The 17596-nt window shown below is 30.7% G+C and overlaps 1 protein-coding gene and 2 pseudogenes across 2 annotated transcripts; 2 read left to right on the top strand and 1 right to left on the bottom strand.

Annotated features, from left to right (window-relative positions):
* LOC149880045 (uncharacterized) lies at positions 1-793 on the top strand (annotated as a pseudogene).
* An 11819-nt stretch (positions 794-12612) lies between these two features.
* LOC149880044 (uncharacterized) lies at positions 12613-12936 on the bottom strand. Its single transcript, XM_090069979.1, has one exon. The coding sequence runs from the start codon at positions 12934-12936 to the stop codon at positions 12613-12615; it is 324 nt and encodes a 107-aa protein (XP_089926105.1).
* Positions 12937-15797: 2861 nt separating this feature from the next.
* On the top strand, positions 15798-17477 carry LOC149880043 (uncharacterized; annotated as a pseudogene). Its single transcript, XR_016446115.1, has 4 exons — positions 15798-16086; positions 16192-16468; positions 16631-16767; positions 17440-17477. The product of XR_016446115.1 is annotated as an uncharacterized LOC149880043 (transcript).
* Positions 17478-17596: the final 119 nt, after the last annotated feature.

Here is a 17596-nt window from a genome sequence, read left to right as displayed (position 1 = left end):
ATGGGTGAATCAAAGAGAAAACAATTATCTAACAGAATATACAATAATAAAAAAGCAAAAATTCGTGGAAACAGATATACAAAGATTTCTTCTTCAGAAACGAAAACTTTATCTTTTGTTAAATCTACACATTCTGCTTCTTCAAAAAAATTAAATATTGCTGATAGAGATTTTCAAGATTTTCAAAGTACAGAATTTAACTTTGTTATGAACTTTAGTCTGTTGGAAAACGTTATATCGCTACTGAAATGCCCGAATTTATGTGAAGATAATGTTTATTTAATGTTTGATTCCTCCAAAAAGTATAGGTTAAGTATTGGTTTAAAAATATGTTGTAACAGTTGCAATTGGAAAACTGAGTTTTTTTCATCTGCTACATTTTGTAAAAAAATTTAATCGAACAATAAGAGCCTAGTAAAAGTAAATGTAGTGGACAAAAACCATTTGATATTAACACACGTGTCATTGTGGCTTTTCGTGAAATGGGTAAATGGTTATCATCAATAGAAAAATTTTGTTGAATATGAAGCCACCTATGAACAAAAAAAGCTACAATAAAACTTTATATAAACTGTTAGATGTTTATCAGAGTTTAGTTGACCAGAACATGAAAAATTCTGCTAATGAATTAATCCCTGCAGGTGGAACATCAAGAGACATTATGAGTAGCTTTGATGGTTCATGGCAAAAGCGTGGTTTTACTTCAAATAATGGAGTTGTTTCTGCAATTTCAGTTTAAAGTGGTAAATGTATTGATTTTCAAATAGAAACAAAAACATGTAAATTATGTTAATTGATAAGCTTAAAATAACAGTAGGTTGCAATCTACATAACTTTTGTCTAATAAATGACTCAAAGCGCATTTCTGAAGCAGAAAAACAATGTACAAGTATAGTGAAATAAGGATGCAAGAAACTAAGAACTATACAAAAAGGTTTTTGTGATCAAAGCGAAACATTAGAAGGTGCAGTTTATGAAAGTGAGGAGTTTTGAACATTTTTTTTTTGCTTTTATTTTTAAATTGAGTTTTTCTCAAAATCATCTTTTATAGCCTGGCGACGGAGATATTTTTCAAACCGATAACCGATTTGATCTGAAATTTGGCATACTTGTTTGTAACACATGTATTTGCAACCTCTACTAGAATTGTGTTTACAGCTAATTGTGTTCTGCTTTTGTGAGTGATTTTGTGTTCTCAAATATCACCAAAACGTCCAAATATGACTAAAATGCATATATTTTGACTTTTTTTGCTCAAAATCCAAAACTTTTAGTGTATGTAGTAATTGCATAAATAAAGGATCACAAGCCAAAATTTCAGTTCAAATTTATTTACGGTTGCTGAAAAAACCCTGTCGCCAGTTATTCATTTTTAGGCTTTTGTCTATCAATAATTATGCGCATAATTAATTTCTTTAAATTTTAAAATTTTTACTTTTATTTTAATCATATTATATATGTTATGCACTATTATAGATTTAAAAAAAAATTGAAATACAAGATTTTTTTTTAATGGTATACTACCACCTTAACAATCATGTAGTTGTTATTGTTTTACCGATGGCATACCTTTTTGGTGCTTGATCGATTTTCCGTTTTATACTTTTTTTTTTTCAAAAAATGTTTGTATAATAGTAAATTACATTTTTAACTGGTGCAGTGTAGAGTTTATGTATCGTTTTGTCTAGAAGTATAATCAATACAATAAATTAAGGAAAACATAAACTTTATTAACTAGAAATAAGATGCGTTTTAGTAATGGTAATTAGGGAATCCAATTACGATTATTGATTACCCGACTACCCGAGTAATTGATACTTTATAAGCAAGTTCCGAGTAGTCGACTACTCGGAATATTTTTTTCGAGTATCGAGTATAATATTTAAACAAAAAAATGTAAATATTGCACATTCATTTAACTATTAATCAATCGAGAATCGGTATTCTACCGTTTTTTCTTCTTTTACTTCTATAATAAAGTTGCTTAGCAACCGTTGATTTTTAACTAAGTTTCAAAAGTTTTTTTTTTAACTAAGTTACATAAAATAAATAACATTTGTAATTTGAAGTTGTACGACGTAAAATTTGCAAGAAAGTGAAATATTTAAAAAAAAATTTGTGAAATAAATAAAATAAATACTTAATTTTCTAATATATATATAGCTGCCTTTGGTAAGTGAAATGTTTTGAGTAAAATGTACTAAATTTCAAGTAATAAATGCATATTTAAATACGTATAAATTTCAATTTTCAATTTTTTTGTTGTGATTTTTTATTTTAGTGATTTATTTACATATACCCAGAAATGTCTTCAAAAAAATCAGAGGTATGGAAATATTTTACAAAAAAAGAGAAACCGGAGTCAGTTTGTAACATATGCAAATCTATAATTCAACGTCCGGGATCTAATACTACTGGAATGATTAATCATTTAAAATTACATAGCATATCTTTACAAAAAAAAAATTTGGGCGACACAAATGAAACTGATGCGTCTTCTTCGAAAAACACAAAATCAGTTGGAAATGGAATAATAAATTTCATAAGTCGAGAATCATTGAATGAAATATTGGCAAAATGTGCGACAAAAGATGGATTTAGCATCAAAGGAATTACTTCATCTGAAGCCATTAGGGTTTTCGTAGCAAGTCGTAATTATAAAATGCCAAAAAGTGAAACAACGGTAATGAAATATATAATGGATTTTTATAAAGAAAAAAAAGAAGAATTAATGGCGTCGTTATTAGAGCAAAAAAAATCTGGAGAGAGATTCAGTATTACTGTCGATGAATGGAGTGATATAAACGTTAGAAGGTTCATGAATATCACTCTTCATTCAGCAACAAAGCCACATGTAGTCTTGGGTCTATCTGCAATAATAGGTTCTTGTGATTCAAATGCCACTATCGATTTGGTAAAAGCAAAACTTAAAGATTATGGAATTGAAATGGATAATGATATCGTCGGATCCACACATGATGGAGCATCAGTCATGGTAAAATATGGGAATAATATTTTACCATTTTCTCAGTTATGCTACAACCATGCTATACATCTTGCTTTGCTTGATGTATTTTATAAAAAAAGTGGGAGTTTAATTACGAATGATGATGCGGTAATTGATATAAATTTCCAAGATGATGAGAATTTAGAATATGATGAAAATTTAGCAGATGATGATTGTGTTAAAACTGCCGAACAAAATGATGAGGTAGCTGATGCATTTGCTTTTGATGGTAACTTAAATTTCCAAAATGATTTAGTTAGATAATTACCAATCTTTCGTGAAGACATTGGCAAAATTCTTGATGAAACACGAAAAATTATTAAATTTTTCAAATATTCTTCAGTTCGATACAGTGTTCTTGAAAAGCATATAATAGATCAAGAAGGCAAAAAGTTACAATTGCTACTCGATTGCAAAACAAGATGGAACTCAATAATACCAATGGTAAATCGTTTCATAAAAATATACGATTGTATACAAAAGGCTCTAATGGAATTAGGTCAGCAAAAATGTTCACAAAAAAATATCAAAGTTTTAGAAGAAATATCACATGTTTTACAACCGGTTGAGCTTGCTGTTAAAGAGCTCAGTAAAGATAATGATAATCTTTTAAAAGCTGAAGGAGTATGCATTTTTTTGCTAAAAAAACTAAAAGAAACAAATACGCAGCTAGCCATGGAAATGTTCACTGCTTTGAAGAAAAGAATTGAAGAAAGACGAAATGAGGATGTTGTATCACTCTTGCGTTTTTTACAATCTGGAAATTATCCTAAACCAGAGATTACCTGCCATTTTACTTATTTAAAAAAAAGTTCTATTCATTTATTGGCTAAAGAAACCTTCAAAAGGCTGTTCAATGAAGATCCTGCAAACACACAGATGGATACAGAGTTAACAATTGAAAATGAAGAAATAACTTCAAATAATGGTTTGGTTTCAAATTATGATGAACTCCAAAAAACAATTGAATTAATTATGACTGTTCCGAAATAAAATAATGAGAGAAAATCCACATTGGAAAAAGAAATGAAGTTGTGGGAGAAAGATTGTTCAAAACGAGGTGACTCTATTGAAAAACTTTTTACAGCATTATTGACAATACAACCAACGTCAACAGTAAGTGAAAGAGTGTTTTCGGTAGCTTCAGCTTTTGTCACAAAAACCCGAAATCAGTTGAAGATGGAAACGGTTGACAAACTTGTATTTTTAAAGTATTATTTTTTAAGTAAAAAATAGATTTAAAACTAAAATTGTTGCATTTTATTTTAAATTTAATTAACACAACATGGTGTGGGTAATTTTTTTTTTCTTTACCAGGATACCCGGGTAATTAAAAAAAAAATACTCGATTACCCGGATAACGTAAAAATACGATTATTTGGACTCACTAATGGTAATATGGATCAATCAAAAAATAAAAGGTGATTATTTTTAATCACCCGTGTCTGAGCTGCTTCCTTCAGAACCGTCAGTGATGTCTGTAACTGAGGTTGAAAAGTTGTCAAAGAATGCATGGTTTTCAGGTCGACAAAAGCGCTCGAGAACCTGGAGATCTTTATAATTTTCTTTGCTGATCGCCAGATCACTAGAGTAGAGCTGCATCAGCGTTGGAAGATTTCTAAGAATTGCTCCCTTCTTCTGGGGTTTTGCTATTACAGCGGTTTCCATTGAGCCATTCCAACTATTTCTATATAACACCAATTTGAGATGCTGAGCCTCAAATCGGATTTCCTTCACTGACCTTGTGGGAAAGGGACATGTAGCTTTAAAGTTTAATTTCATGTGATCAGTGAAGCTCAAAAACTGGTTGCGAGAAAAACGAATAACATTGTATGGTGTTAGTTTAATTCTAGCTTCTTCTAGGACTCTACACCAACTCCACAAGAGCCTTTAGGTTTACCAGGGCCATGTCTCTGTCACACTCCATGTAAGAGTGTCCTCTGATGGGAAAAGTCAGCTTGACAGTCTTGAAGCGCTTGTAGGTATGGATCATTGTGTGGAAGAAACGAATGGTGGTGAAATTTTTGTTTTGTCCAGCACATCCATCACAAAAAGCCTCCAAGTCAGTGACATTACTCAAAAGATGATTTATAAAAAAATGATACAACATTGACGCAACGTCATCTGCTCCCTTCTTTCCTTTGGTCTCGTCGTAGGTATATATGCATACATCATTTGTGGACAGCACGTGAATGTTGAAAGATACAGAAGTAAGTTGGCGACGGTAGTAGACTTCATTACACGTCTTGTTTGGTATAGGTAAAATTTTTTGATAATCAAATGATATTGCCTCAATCGCTTCAGTTGCTTGAGCACGTCTGTGTGCCTCCGACTTTCTTGTGTAAAGTGTATCAGTTTTGCGTTTGTGAAGTTCATGTTGTTTGATCAATTTTTCTTTTTCCACACGTAGGACATCTACGTCTCCTTCAATCTTTGAGATGCATTTTTCCACATGCTCTATTTTTAAAACTAGCTCGTCACAAGTCGCACAAGTGTCTTTCCTTGGGTATCCAAACCCTATATTGAAGTCCTTAACGAAAACTCTGCGATAAGTTTCGTAAGTTATCTCTATGTCAGGATGTGTTTCTCGGAAGAGGGCGTGGATTTTGCTGACATTAAGCTCTGCTGAAAGATACCGCTTTCTAGTTTTGCCAAGCGCATGGTGAGAATATCTTCCATGAAAGCTTGATATGTGTGCACGGATAGCTGCTGTCACATGGTCAGGAAGCCTGTGTGGCCTATTCTTATGTCGTCCTCTAATATCTTTAGAAGGACACCCTATTGTACAAAAAAACATTACTAAGTGTGAGTAATAGAGGCGGATTAGTTGATTGGGGGAGGGTGTTGGGTGTGGGTGGTAAGTGTTGGACATTTTCGTTTAATTGTTGTCCTGTTGTTACTAAATAAACATATTTCTCGTGCATAAAAGTTTTTTTGTCACAAATTAAAATTTGAACTCTTTCTTTTGTTAACAAAAGAATTCCTTCCCGTTTAATTAAGAATAGTCCACACTTACTTAAAAAAAAAAATGACATTATTAATTCTCCTAGTGGCAGTGCTAATATAAGTTATAAATTAGTGAATATCTTTCCCTTAACAGTCAGCCGTTACGACGACAGTTAGTCTAAGTTAGTAATGCTAAATTAAAATTTTTATTGAAATTGAACTGTTTTATGGTATGGTTTTTTTTTAACTGTTATAAGTCGGGATTGCTCTATCTGTATAGTATAGGTTGCTAAACAGTGTGAAAAAAGGGTGCGATACGCAAACATCAACTCGAAAAAGAGGTTCCACTGGATGTCTAGCAATGGTACGAAAAAAATACGGTCAACTGGTATTACTACAGTCTACAGCTAATCTAAGTAATAACAATTTATGATATTTCTGTATTACAAAATTATACGTCTAGTAACATGAACTGATTGTGATTGCTCAATAATATTTTAATCTAGCAGTACCAGATCTAGTCATGATTAACTTTGTAATACACAAATAGCTATATGTAAAGATACATTTTCAATAATTTTTAATTACGATAATATAAACTATAATAATTATCACAATTACATATTTTTTTAACAGGCATACTTTGTGTAATAATTATATTTTGCTACTTACCTGTTGAGGTTAAAGCTTTTTTAATGGTTTGCACTCTTCTGTTTGTAATGCCAATCAAGGCAATAAATGCTTTGAAGCAGACTTTCTGTTCTACATAAGTTCCAACACGCAGGACTCGTACATGATAAGAATAGCTAAATTCATGGAAATGGGCTTTCCCTTCTCAACGAGTAGTTCTTCTCTTCAACACTTTCTTTGTCGTAATAAGAGAAGATAGAACTGAGTCTTGTTCGTCTTTTGAAGGGTAAGCATTGAATGCTTTAATAAGAGCTACTCTGTCTTCTAGATTTGTTTTTCCGAAGCACTGCAAAAATGTGCACTGGCAGTTATTGCCTATTGTGTGGCTTGAAATTCGAGCTTTTTTCGCCTTGTCTTTTTTAGAACCCAATAATTTTCTTTTCTTCGGCTTGTCCGTCATTTGAGTAAAATCAGATGCATCCGCCATTTCAACAGGTTTATTTATAATTTTCTCGATTCTGATTGGTTTAGCGTTGTCATATGTTTTACAGCGAGCAATGTGGTCGTTCTTCCAGTGGGGAGATAAACTAGAAAGCTAAATATCTGTGTAATTTGATCGGTTTTCTAGTTATATAGTCAATTATATAGTTAAATTGCAGCGTAATGTAACAGGGACAAAAACCCAAAAAAAGCAAAAATGTCGTTTGATCGTTCTTCCAGTTTGGTCTTCATTATATATATATATATATATATATATATATATATATATATATATATATATATATATATATATATATATATACAAAAATTAACAATTAGTTGATTCTTATTGGTTAAGTACTAATAATTACAACACAACAATTCCCTTGGGGATTATTTCCACACTTGTGCTGCTGATTTTCCGTGAGTTTTTGTGAATAATAATACAAAGTTGCTAATGTTTTGGAGGACCACGTTTTTGCGTTAAAATACCGATAAAAACAAAATAACAAGTTTATTCATTTTCAAGTAGTCTTATTATGTACAAATCTTTTTTCTTATATGTAATATTAAGCATTTTTTGTATTCAAAGCGTAATTAAAAAAATAAAATTGCTGTAATTAGTATTCAAAGAAGAAAAAAAGCATTTTTTTATTTGGTTGCTAATGTTTTGGAGGACTGTGTATATATATATATATATATATACAGTCCTCCAATACATTAGCAACCAAATAAAAAAATGCTTTTTTTCTTCTTTGAATACTAATTACAGCAATTTTATATATATATATATATATATATATATATATATATATATATATATACAGTCCTCCAAAACATTAGCAACCAAATAAAAAAATGCTTTTTTTCTTCTTTGAATACTAATTACAGCAATTTTATTTTTTTAATTACGCTTTGAATACAAAAAATGCTTAATATTACATATAAGAAAAAAGATTTGTACATAATAAGACTACTTGAAAATGAATAAACTTGTTATTTTGTTTTTATCGGTATTTTAACGCAAAAACGTGGTCCTCCAAAACATTAGCAACTTTGTATTATTATTCACAAAAACTCACGGAAAATCAGCAGCACAAGTGTGGAAATAATCCCCAAGGGAATTGTTGTGTTGTAATTATTAGTACTTAACCAATAAGAATCAACTAATTGTTAATTTTTGTCCAGAGATGAATATGAAGTGTTGCAATTATTACAATATTAATTTAAGATCGCGTATAAATGCTGTTTTGGATTATAATGGCAGGAAACAAGTGTAATTTAGCTTTTCGAGAACGTATTGTAAAAGATTACAAGAAAGGAGTCAAACAAAAGGAAATCGCAACGAAATACTCCATTAACAAGTCAATTGTATATCGAATAATCAAACAATTTAACAATGGTAATCCTTTAGAAACAGAACATAAGGGCGGAAGACCACTCAAAACATGTCGTTTCACCGATCGAAAAATTATTCGTCATGTTAAAAAAAATCCTTTTGACAGCGCTTATGATACAGCGCACAGTGAGTCAGATTAATCTAAAAACGGCAAAAAGTCCACAAAAAAAAGTGAAAGCTTAATCGTTTTTAGACTTAAAATGTAAAAGCAAACTACTTTTTGATCTAAAATAAACTTTAAATAATTCCATAGGTATTAGTAATGTGTAATTTTAAAGGGATATATGTGTAAAAAGTTAAATTTATCACCATAAAATTATCAAAATTTAAGGTATGTTTATCTTGTAATAAACCTTATTTTCCACCTCCTTACAAAACTTTATTATCTTTTTTGTTAAAGTACTGAGTGCTTAGATATTAAAAATTTATTTTCTTTTTTTTTTTTAGATTTAAAAAACAAGTTTTTTAAAATTTTTCATTTGAAAGTTAAAATTTTAATGCACAATTTTAAACATAAGTGCCAGCCAAAAAGAAGTTCCACATTGTTCCACGTTCAATTTTTGTGAAACAAAACCACTAAACTATAGCCAAATAAACTCTGAAGTATTTGCTGCAACCTCCTGCTCCTTTAGGAGATATTTGAAATAGATTCATGCATAGTTTTGTTAAATGCAACACCGTCCCTCTTCTTTTTAAACTTAAAGACAGTTTTCGGACGTATACGTGATAATACACAATCTTATATTTACTTTTTATTTTGAAAATTAAAGAAGCTTCTTTCGTCTTATCATAAAAATACTTGGTGATAAAGAAATTAAGCTTTAAAAGGGAAATGAAAAGATTGGATCTATTTTTTAAAATTCGCGAGTTTAAAGCAAATAACGAAGCACTTCCTGAAATCCTTATCGAATTTATCAAAACTTCCGAAATAATTCCTAAAGATAAACTTGCTGAGCTAAATAAAATTGTACAGATTTTTATTTCGAAAGTGAAAAATAAACTTAAAAAATATTGTAGAAACTATGAAAAGTTTTTAAAGTATGAAAGTAATTGGCTAGGAAAAAACCTCATTGATTACGATGTGTCTTCTCATCCTAGACCAGGAAGACCAATTAAGGAATGGGGAGATCTTTGTAAAAGAAGTAAAAGAGCAAAGATTGCAGATTTAGTTAATGAACACCATGAAGCTCTAACCCTTGCTGCATCAAAGAGTGCTAAAGCAGCAGAAGAAAAAGATTTAGCTTATATTTTGAAAAGAACTTCTAAATGTGTTGATGTAGCTCAGATGAGAAGAAGTATTGATTCCTTGACTCAATCAACTATGAAACTGGAGGAGGCTCTAGCTCTGAAAATGCAAACTGATTTGAGTGATATACAATACCAAATGTTGAGAAACTCAGCCCTTTCTCACAATGTAAAAATATATCCTAGTCTTAATAAGCTTGGAGAAGAAATGCTGAAATGTTATCCTGAAGGTGTTCAATTTACTGAAATGTCAGCAAAATGCTCATTACAAAGTATGCTAAATCATACAGTTACTAGGATTATAAATATGATTGATTTAAGTGGAAGTTATAAAATTGAGATGAACGGAATTTTATATGTGAAAATTGGGTTTGATGGAGCTTCAAGTCAAAGTATTAACAAGCAAAAATTTGATAGTCATAAGTTTACTGAAGAGTTGTTGCAAGAAGATAGCCTGTTTAGCACAGCAGTTGTACCTCTTTTGTTTAAAATTCAAAAAATTGACTTTTGGAAAAATTCTAAATGTTCCAGTTGCCACTTTTGTAGACCTCTTCACCTGCAATATAGAAAAGAGACGTCAGCATTGTGTAAAGAAGAAGAAACTGATCTTCAAATTCAAATTAGTCAGTTAAAACCCTTCTCAATAAATTTGAATATTGCTGGTACAGTAATAACTATTAAGGTTACTTTTAAAATTGATATGACCATAATTGATGGGAAAGTAATAAATTCATTGACTGACACAAAGTCAACTCAGTCTTGTAATGTGTGTGGTTCTAAGCCCAAAGAGATGAATGATATAGATTTAGTTAAAAAAAAGCCTGTAAATGAGAAAACCCTTAAACTAGGTATGTCAAACTTGCACTGTTGGATAAAATGCTTTGAGTTCATCTTACATTTAGGTTATAAAATGGAAAACCAGAAGTTTCAAGCCAGAACTGAAAAAGAGAAGCTTTCTGCAAATTTAAGGAAAAATTTAATTAAATCAAAGTTCAGAGAAAAGTTGAGTCTCATTGTTGACCAGCCTAAAGTAGGTTTTGGTAATAGCAATGATGGAAACACTTCAAGAAGGGCATTTGAAAACTCTGAGATTTTCTCTGAAATAACAGGGGTTGATAATAGAAGTTATAAAAAGAATGCACACTGTCCTTATTACAATATCATGTGGGTACCATATTGATACTGATCAATTTGAAGTTTACTGTACAGATACAGCTAAAATTATAGTTAATAAATATGGTTGGTACATAATGCCACCCAGTGTTCACAAAATTCTGATACATGGTTGCTCCATTTCAAAGCAATTTGATTTGCCGATTGCTCAATACTCTGAGGAAGCTCAGGAAAGCCTAAACAAGCAAATCCGAAATGCAAGGTTGCACCACACAGCAAAAGTATCAAGAATTAACACTATGAAAGATCAGATGCACTACCTTTTGATTAGATCAGATCCAATAATCTCTAGCATTTCATTTGTAAAACACAGGAGTTATGAAGGAAGAAGTTTGCCATCAGAAGTACTGAACTTGTTAGTAATTTAAATTGTGAAAAGATTTTAATATTCTAGTTTGTTTATTTTTGTATCAAAAAGTGTTTTTTTGTGTGTGTGTGTGTGTGTGTGTGTGTGTGTGTGTGTGTGTGTGTGTGTGTTAAACACTCATAACGCGTTTTGTAACGCATTCACGCGCGTTTAACGCGTACGCGAACGTTTGTGTATTGATAAAATAATGTTATATTTTGGGTCAAGGAAGCTAAATATTTTACTAAAATTAGAATTTACAAATTTTAAAATCCACCAACGCGCGTTTTAACGCGAACATGGGCGTGATACGGGTAATTGGTGCTTATGAAAATAATTTTAGGTTCCTAATTTGAATTCCTTGACCCCAAAAACCCCTATTTAGATGTTTAGTTCATGTTTAATGTACATGCATTTAATAGTTAGGTAATTTTTGCCGCTTTTTAACCTTTTTAACTCACTGTGCAGCAGAGAAAATAGAATTAGCCTCACCTTTATTTTTTGTTCTAATTTAACAAAAATCGCAGGTAAACAATTATGAAAGCTACTTTATTTCTTATTACTTCTACTACAACTAAAAAGTTTATAAATTGGTATGTTTAATTAATTCCAAATGGAAAAAAAATTAAAAGTATTCAATTTGTGGAGAAAATTGAATTAGCCTCATTAACGTTATATACAAAAAATAAAGAAAATATTTTGTTTTTACGCCCATTTAGTATTTAGTATAGCTTCCTGAATTTTTAATGACTTCAAATATGTGGTTTGACATGCTAGTCACAAGATTTTGGATAGTTTCTATAGATATTTCATTCCAAGCTTCTCTGATACGAGTTTTCAGCTCCAAGGTGCATTTAAATTGCTTACCATTTTCATAAACCTTTCTAGAAAGTATTCCCCATAGATTTTCAATTGGGTTAAAATCTGGACTACGTGCGGGCCATTCCATTACGTGAATATTTTTTTCTCTAAACCAAACTTTTGTAAGCTTTGAATTATGGATAGTAGCATAATCTTGTTGGAAAGTGAAAGTTTCTCCCATCAATTCCTCACCATGTTCAAGTAAACTTATTTCTAATAAGTCAATGTAGTCCTGTGAATTCATTTTTGTTGAAATCCATGCCAGTGGAAGTTTTCCAGCAAAGAAAAAGCCCTCCAAACCATAACATTTCCACCCCCAAAGTTACGACTCATCCGAGTTTCTTTCTCTTTTCGAAGATCGTGCCAGTAATATTGATAGCCATCAGGACAATCTAGATTGAACTTTTTTTCATCACTAAAGAGAACTTGATGCCACTCTTCTTGCCAAGACATGTGTTCTTTCGCAAATTGTAATCTAACTTTTTTATGACGAGCAGTAAGTTTTGGTTTTGGTTTACGCTTTTTTCAAACTGTATTTGGATCTTCAGGTAAGATTTGTCTCACACATTGAACAGATACAGGTAATTGTAAATCAGCACAAATTTGAGATGCAGTCATGTGCTGAGCAGCAGCACGACGTACAATAACTCGTTTAGTACGATTATCAATTTTACGTTTGCCACCACTTCCCTTATAAGCTCCATAATTAACGCTAATCTTGAAGTAATTGTTAACCACTTTTGGATATCTTTTAATTTTCTTCGCAATTTCCCGATTAGATAAGCCCGTATCTTTGTATGCTTTGATTACTGCTAATTCTTCATTCATTAAACGCTTACCACGTCCCATTTCAAATTAAGGTATCAAAAACCAAATGTTAAAAACTTTATGAGCACTGATTTCACAGTCTTTGTTTAACTTAAAAATAATAATAAAAAACTAACTCACAAATGCGTATCACCAGATCAAAATATACAAGTAAACTGAAAATAATTATTGATGAGGCTAATTCTATTTGTTACCGCAAATATCAAGTATTATACATTTTATGGTTTTATCAAATGTACCGCAATTTAATTATGCTATATTACAATCTAAAAAGTTGTTGTTTGTAACAGTAATTATATGTGTGTGGATACAAAAGTTGTACTGCACAAACTTGTTTACAGATTTACAAAATATTGGATCAGCACATGGTGAGGCTAATTCTATTTTCTCCACTGTACTATTAAAAAAACTGAAACTTTCCGTATCTCAAAATACGGTTTGTAGACGGTTACAACTTTCAGGACTTTTGAGGTTTAGAGTAGCAAAAATACCTTTCATTTCTCAGAAGAATAGAAAAGCTAGAATTGAGTTTGCAAATTCTCATAGAGATTGGACTATAAATGATTGGAATAGAGTACTCTGGAGCGATGAAGCAAAGTACAATTTGAAAGGTCCTGATGGAAATTTAAAGGTACGTAGACCTAAAGGTAAACGCTTAGATCCTAAATACACAAGAGGAACAATCAAGCATGGTGGTGGAAAAAATGCAATGGTTGTTTTTCTGGTTTTAGTGGAGTTGGACCTATTTGCCGAATAAATGGCATTATGGATCAGAATGTTTATCGTGATATTCTCAAGGAAAAAGTGGTTCCTCATACTGATAATATGCCTCTTTTATGGACATTTCAATAAGACAACGACCCCAAACACACCTCTAAACTCGTTAAAGAATGGTGAAACAACTCAAATTAAAGTAATGAAATGGCCAGCTCAAACACCTGATCTCAACCCGATTGAAAATTTATGGGTACCAAGTTGAACTCTCCCTAAAACACAAAGTACCCTTCAAAAACGCCGATGAGCTATATTAAGCTATTGAAACCACGTGGAATGAGATTACACAAGAAAAAGTTAGTAAATTCGTAGTGTCTATGCTGAGAAGATGTTCCTTGATCCTAAAAAGTAAAGGATATGCCATTAAATACTGATAGGGTAGTTTTAAAAAAGTTGCTAATGTTTTGGAGGACCACGTTTTCGCGTTAAAATACCAATACAAACAAAAATTCACGTTTATTTTTTTTCAAGTAGCCTTATTATGTTAAAATCTTTTTTCTTATATGTAACATTAACCATTTTTTTCATCTAAAGCGTAATTAAAAAACAAAATTGCTGTAATAAGTATTCAAAGTGGAAAATTTTTTTAATTTTATTTGGTTGCTAATGTTTTGGAGGATAGTGTGTGTGTTTGTATATATATATATATATATATATATATATATATATATATATATATATATATATATATATATATATATATATATATATATATATATATATAAAATTTCTTTTTTAAAAAAACTTTTTTTCTTTAATTGTAGTTTAAACACCTTGAAGTTATTGTTAAAATAAATTTTGAGTGGAAAATATTTGAACCGAGTAGATAAATTTGATGAATGTTAGCAACTGTTTTTTCTTTTTATTATTCTAAAAAGTGAGTAAAATTTGAGGGCAAGTTATTGCAATATTTTAAACAAAACATATCCATATTTTTGTTTAGAAAGAATCTTGAAATTATATATAAGTTCTGAGTAAAAAACTTTTACTCTTTAAAAATAATTCAAGTGTTTTTTTGTCACATACACATCTGTAAAAATTAGGTTGCGTCACTAAACTAAAAGCTAAAAAAACTTAATTATCACAATGAAATTAGTCTTAAAGGCGAGGTTTTTTTGGAAATTATATATTTTAATGTAAACTTTTCATCACTTCTCATAAAAAAGTTGGTCAAAAAGCATTATATTAACCTATAGTTATAGTTTAAAAGCTGTTACGTCACTGAACCCATCAACGGGAAAATTAGCGTTTTGTAAAATAGCGTGGTAAGGAAGTCAAAATATCATCAAAGTGTTCAGATTTAGTTAAGCTTCTGCATTACGAAAGTTTTACTTCGAAAAATTTCTAGAATCGAAGTATTTTTTGAACTTCGAATTTCTAAGTTTAAAAATATGGACTTCGAAAACACGGAATAAAAATTTTTTCGAAAAAAATGGTCCTTATAATTGCTTATACAATCAAAGTGTTTCGAAGTAACGAAATTCGAATTTTAAATTTTCGAAGTTTATATTTTCAAAATTCAATTTTCTTGTCAAAGTTTTTTTAGTTAAAAGTTTGTTATATTTTGCTTATCGCACATTGTATATTAAATAAAAACTAATTAATTTTGAAATATTTTTGTTACGTAAATTATTTTTAAATTAAAGTTAATATCAAGGTTGGCAACGGTTGGAGCGGTGTTTTTTACAAATGAGTAGCCGTTGGTATCAATTTTGTTTACCATTTCATTGAAGTGATTTTTTTTTTAAAATATATATTAAATTTAATTAGGAGTTTTTCGAGTTTCATTGTAATATTATTATAACCAATGAAAAGTAAATATTAAAATGTTCAACTTAGTTTTTAAAGTACAATCAAAGTATTTCGAAGTAATGAAACTCGAAATTTTCGAAGTTTGTATTTTCAAAGTTAAATATATGTTTAGCAGATAGTATGGTTTGTTGAGCACTATTTTATAACTCTAGATTTAGTAAATACAAGTTTTTAACAAAAACAATAATTTACGACTTAAGCTGATTAAATATCAGAGTAAATAAACAAATATTCAATATATTATCACTAAACATTTAGTTGTGCAACTTGAAAAAAATCTCTCTACAAGTTAAAAAATGGCTCCTTCAACAAAATAATTGTGGAAAGAGTTTGACAAAATAAAGGCTCCTGATGACGCACCTCCAGGTGAGCGTGATCCTTCTGGAAAAAATAAGGAATGCGGAAGAATTCTAAAAATGAAAAACTCATCAACTGGCGCTTTGAGGTCTCATTTAAAGTGTCACAAAGGAATTCTTGCAAGAGTGGCAGCCTCTGACCTAGCAGAAACTGAGCAAGATGACGCGAATTCACTGGAACTTCACCAAGCTTTGGTTGATGTGGACGAGTATGAAAAGAACCGTGACGGTAAGAAAATTTAAAATACAGGCGGTCCTTCTTATGTGCGATCTTCTTATATAGCTTTAGATGCTCATAAATAAAGTTTAACTGCTTCAATTTAATTTTTTTCAGATTTCATCAACAGTCCATCAAACAACACTCCTCTGAAAAGACACAAAAAAAAGAAGTTGTTGCCAGCCCAATCCACACCTAACAATTTAATTGTTGGATACTTTCAGCCCAAAGTTTCAATTTTTGACAAGCGCCAACTTGACTATGATTTCGACCTACTTGAGCTGTTGGTGAGCTGTTTCCTCTCATTCAACATTGTTGAGACGGAAGGATTTAAAAAGTATACGGTCAAAAGGGAACCAAGGATGACGGTCAAGTCTGCAACAACTTTTTCAAGGTGTGTGTGTGTGTGTATGTGTAAGTAAAATTCTTTCCTATTACAGCATGCTGCTGTTAAAATAAGTTATTGCTGTAAAAACGTTTGCATGGATAATTGTAATTTGAATTGAAACTCTGGCATTATATATATTTAATTGGTTATTATTATTTTATTTTTTAGGCAAAAACTCCCATTGCTTTACGGAAAGGTAAAGCAATACATTTCTGAGGAATTGGCTAGAGAACTCAATGACTGTGAAGGGGTTGGGGGCTTCGACAGACATGTGGACAAGCAGAAGCAACGATTCTTACATATCTGTAACACTTTATTTCATCAACAAAAACTTTGAACTGAAAAAGTTTGTTCTTGCTTCCCAGTCGGCACAACTCGGCGATATTTTACGCGTGGTTTCTGTTACGTGTTTAAAACCCGCTAAAACATAGAGAATAACACGTTTCAAGAATCGGTTTTCAATCCGAGAAATAAACTTGCTCTTTTTACCGAAACACCAATTATAATTGTGATGTATTTAATAGAATATTCTGCTTTTATGGATGGTTTCACCGTTGCAGAATCGTAGTATGATTTTGTAACAGGTTTTTGTAATGGTTGTGAAACCAGTAATAAAAACACGCGAATATTTAAAAGTTGATTTACGCGCGGAAGCAATTAAGGAAAGTGGATACAGACGTAGTTTTCCTAAAATTCTATAAATATAGATTTAGCGGTTTTTTTTATGAACTTATTTGAGGCATTTTTAAAAATATAAATTGAAGGCGAAACTTTTGTAGAGCAGAGTTTTCAATGAGTAAAGAAGATTTAATTGCAAAGTTGTGTTCCCTGCAAGAAAGCTACAGCTGCTTTATTTTATATTTTCTTGAAGGTTCAACAGTATACTTAGAGTACATCTTGGGAAATATTTGTCAGAAAATATGTTATTACATATATATTTATGTGTTAAGTAATTACAGTTTTTTTTTATGTATTAGGCTTTAATGTTTCTGGTTTTCGTACATTTGTTGCCTAATGTAGATTTTAGACCAAGCCTATGCAATATTTTAGAAATATATCTATATTTCTGGTAAATATTTTTTTGTTGTTGTTGCTATAATGTACATTAGTTTGTTGCATGTAAGCAATAAATTG

Source organism: Hydra viridissima, unplaced genomic scaffold (genome assembly GCF_058129835.1).
Source record: "Hydra viridissima isolate aposymbiotic clone 2 unplaced genomic scaffold, HvirCarnegie_v1 scaffold_13, whole genome shotgun sequence".
Taxonomy (NCBI): Eukaryota; Metazoa; Cnidaria; class Hydrozoa; order Anthoathecata; family Hydridae; genus Hydra; species Hydra viridissima.
Note: the sequence above shows the minus strand (reverse complement) of the source record. Positions and strands in the feature narration are given on the sequence as shown.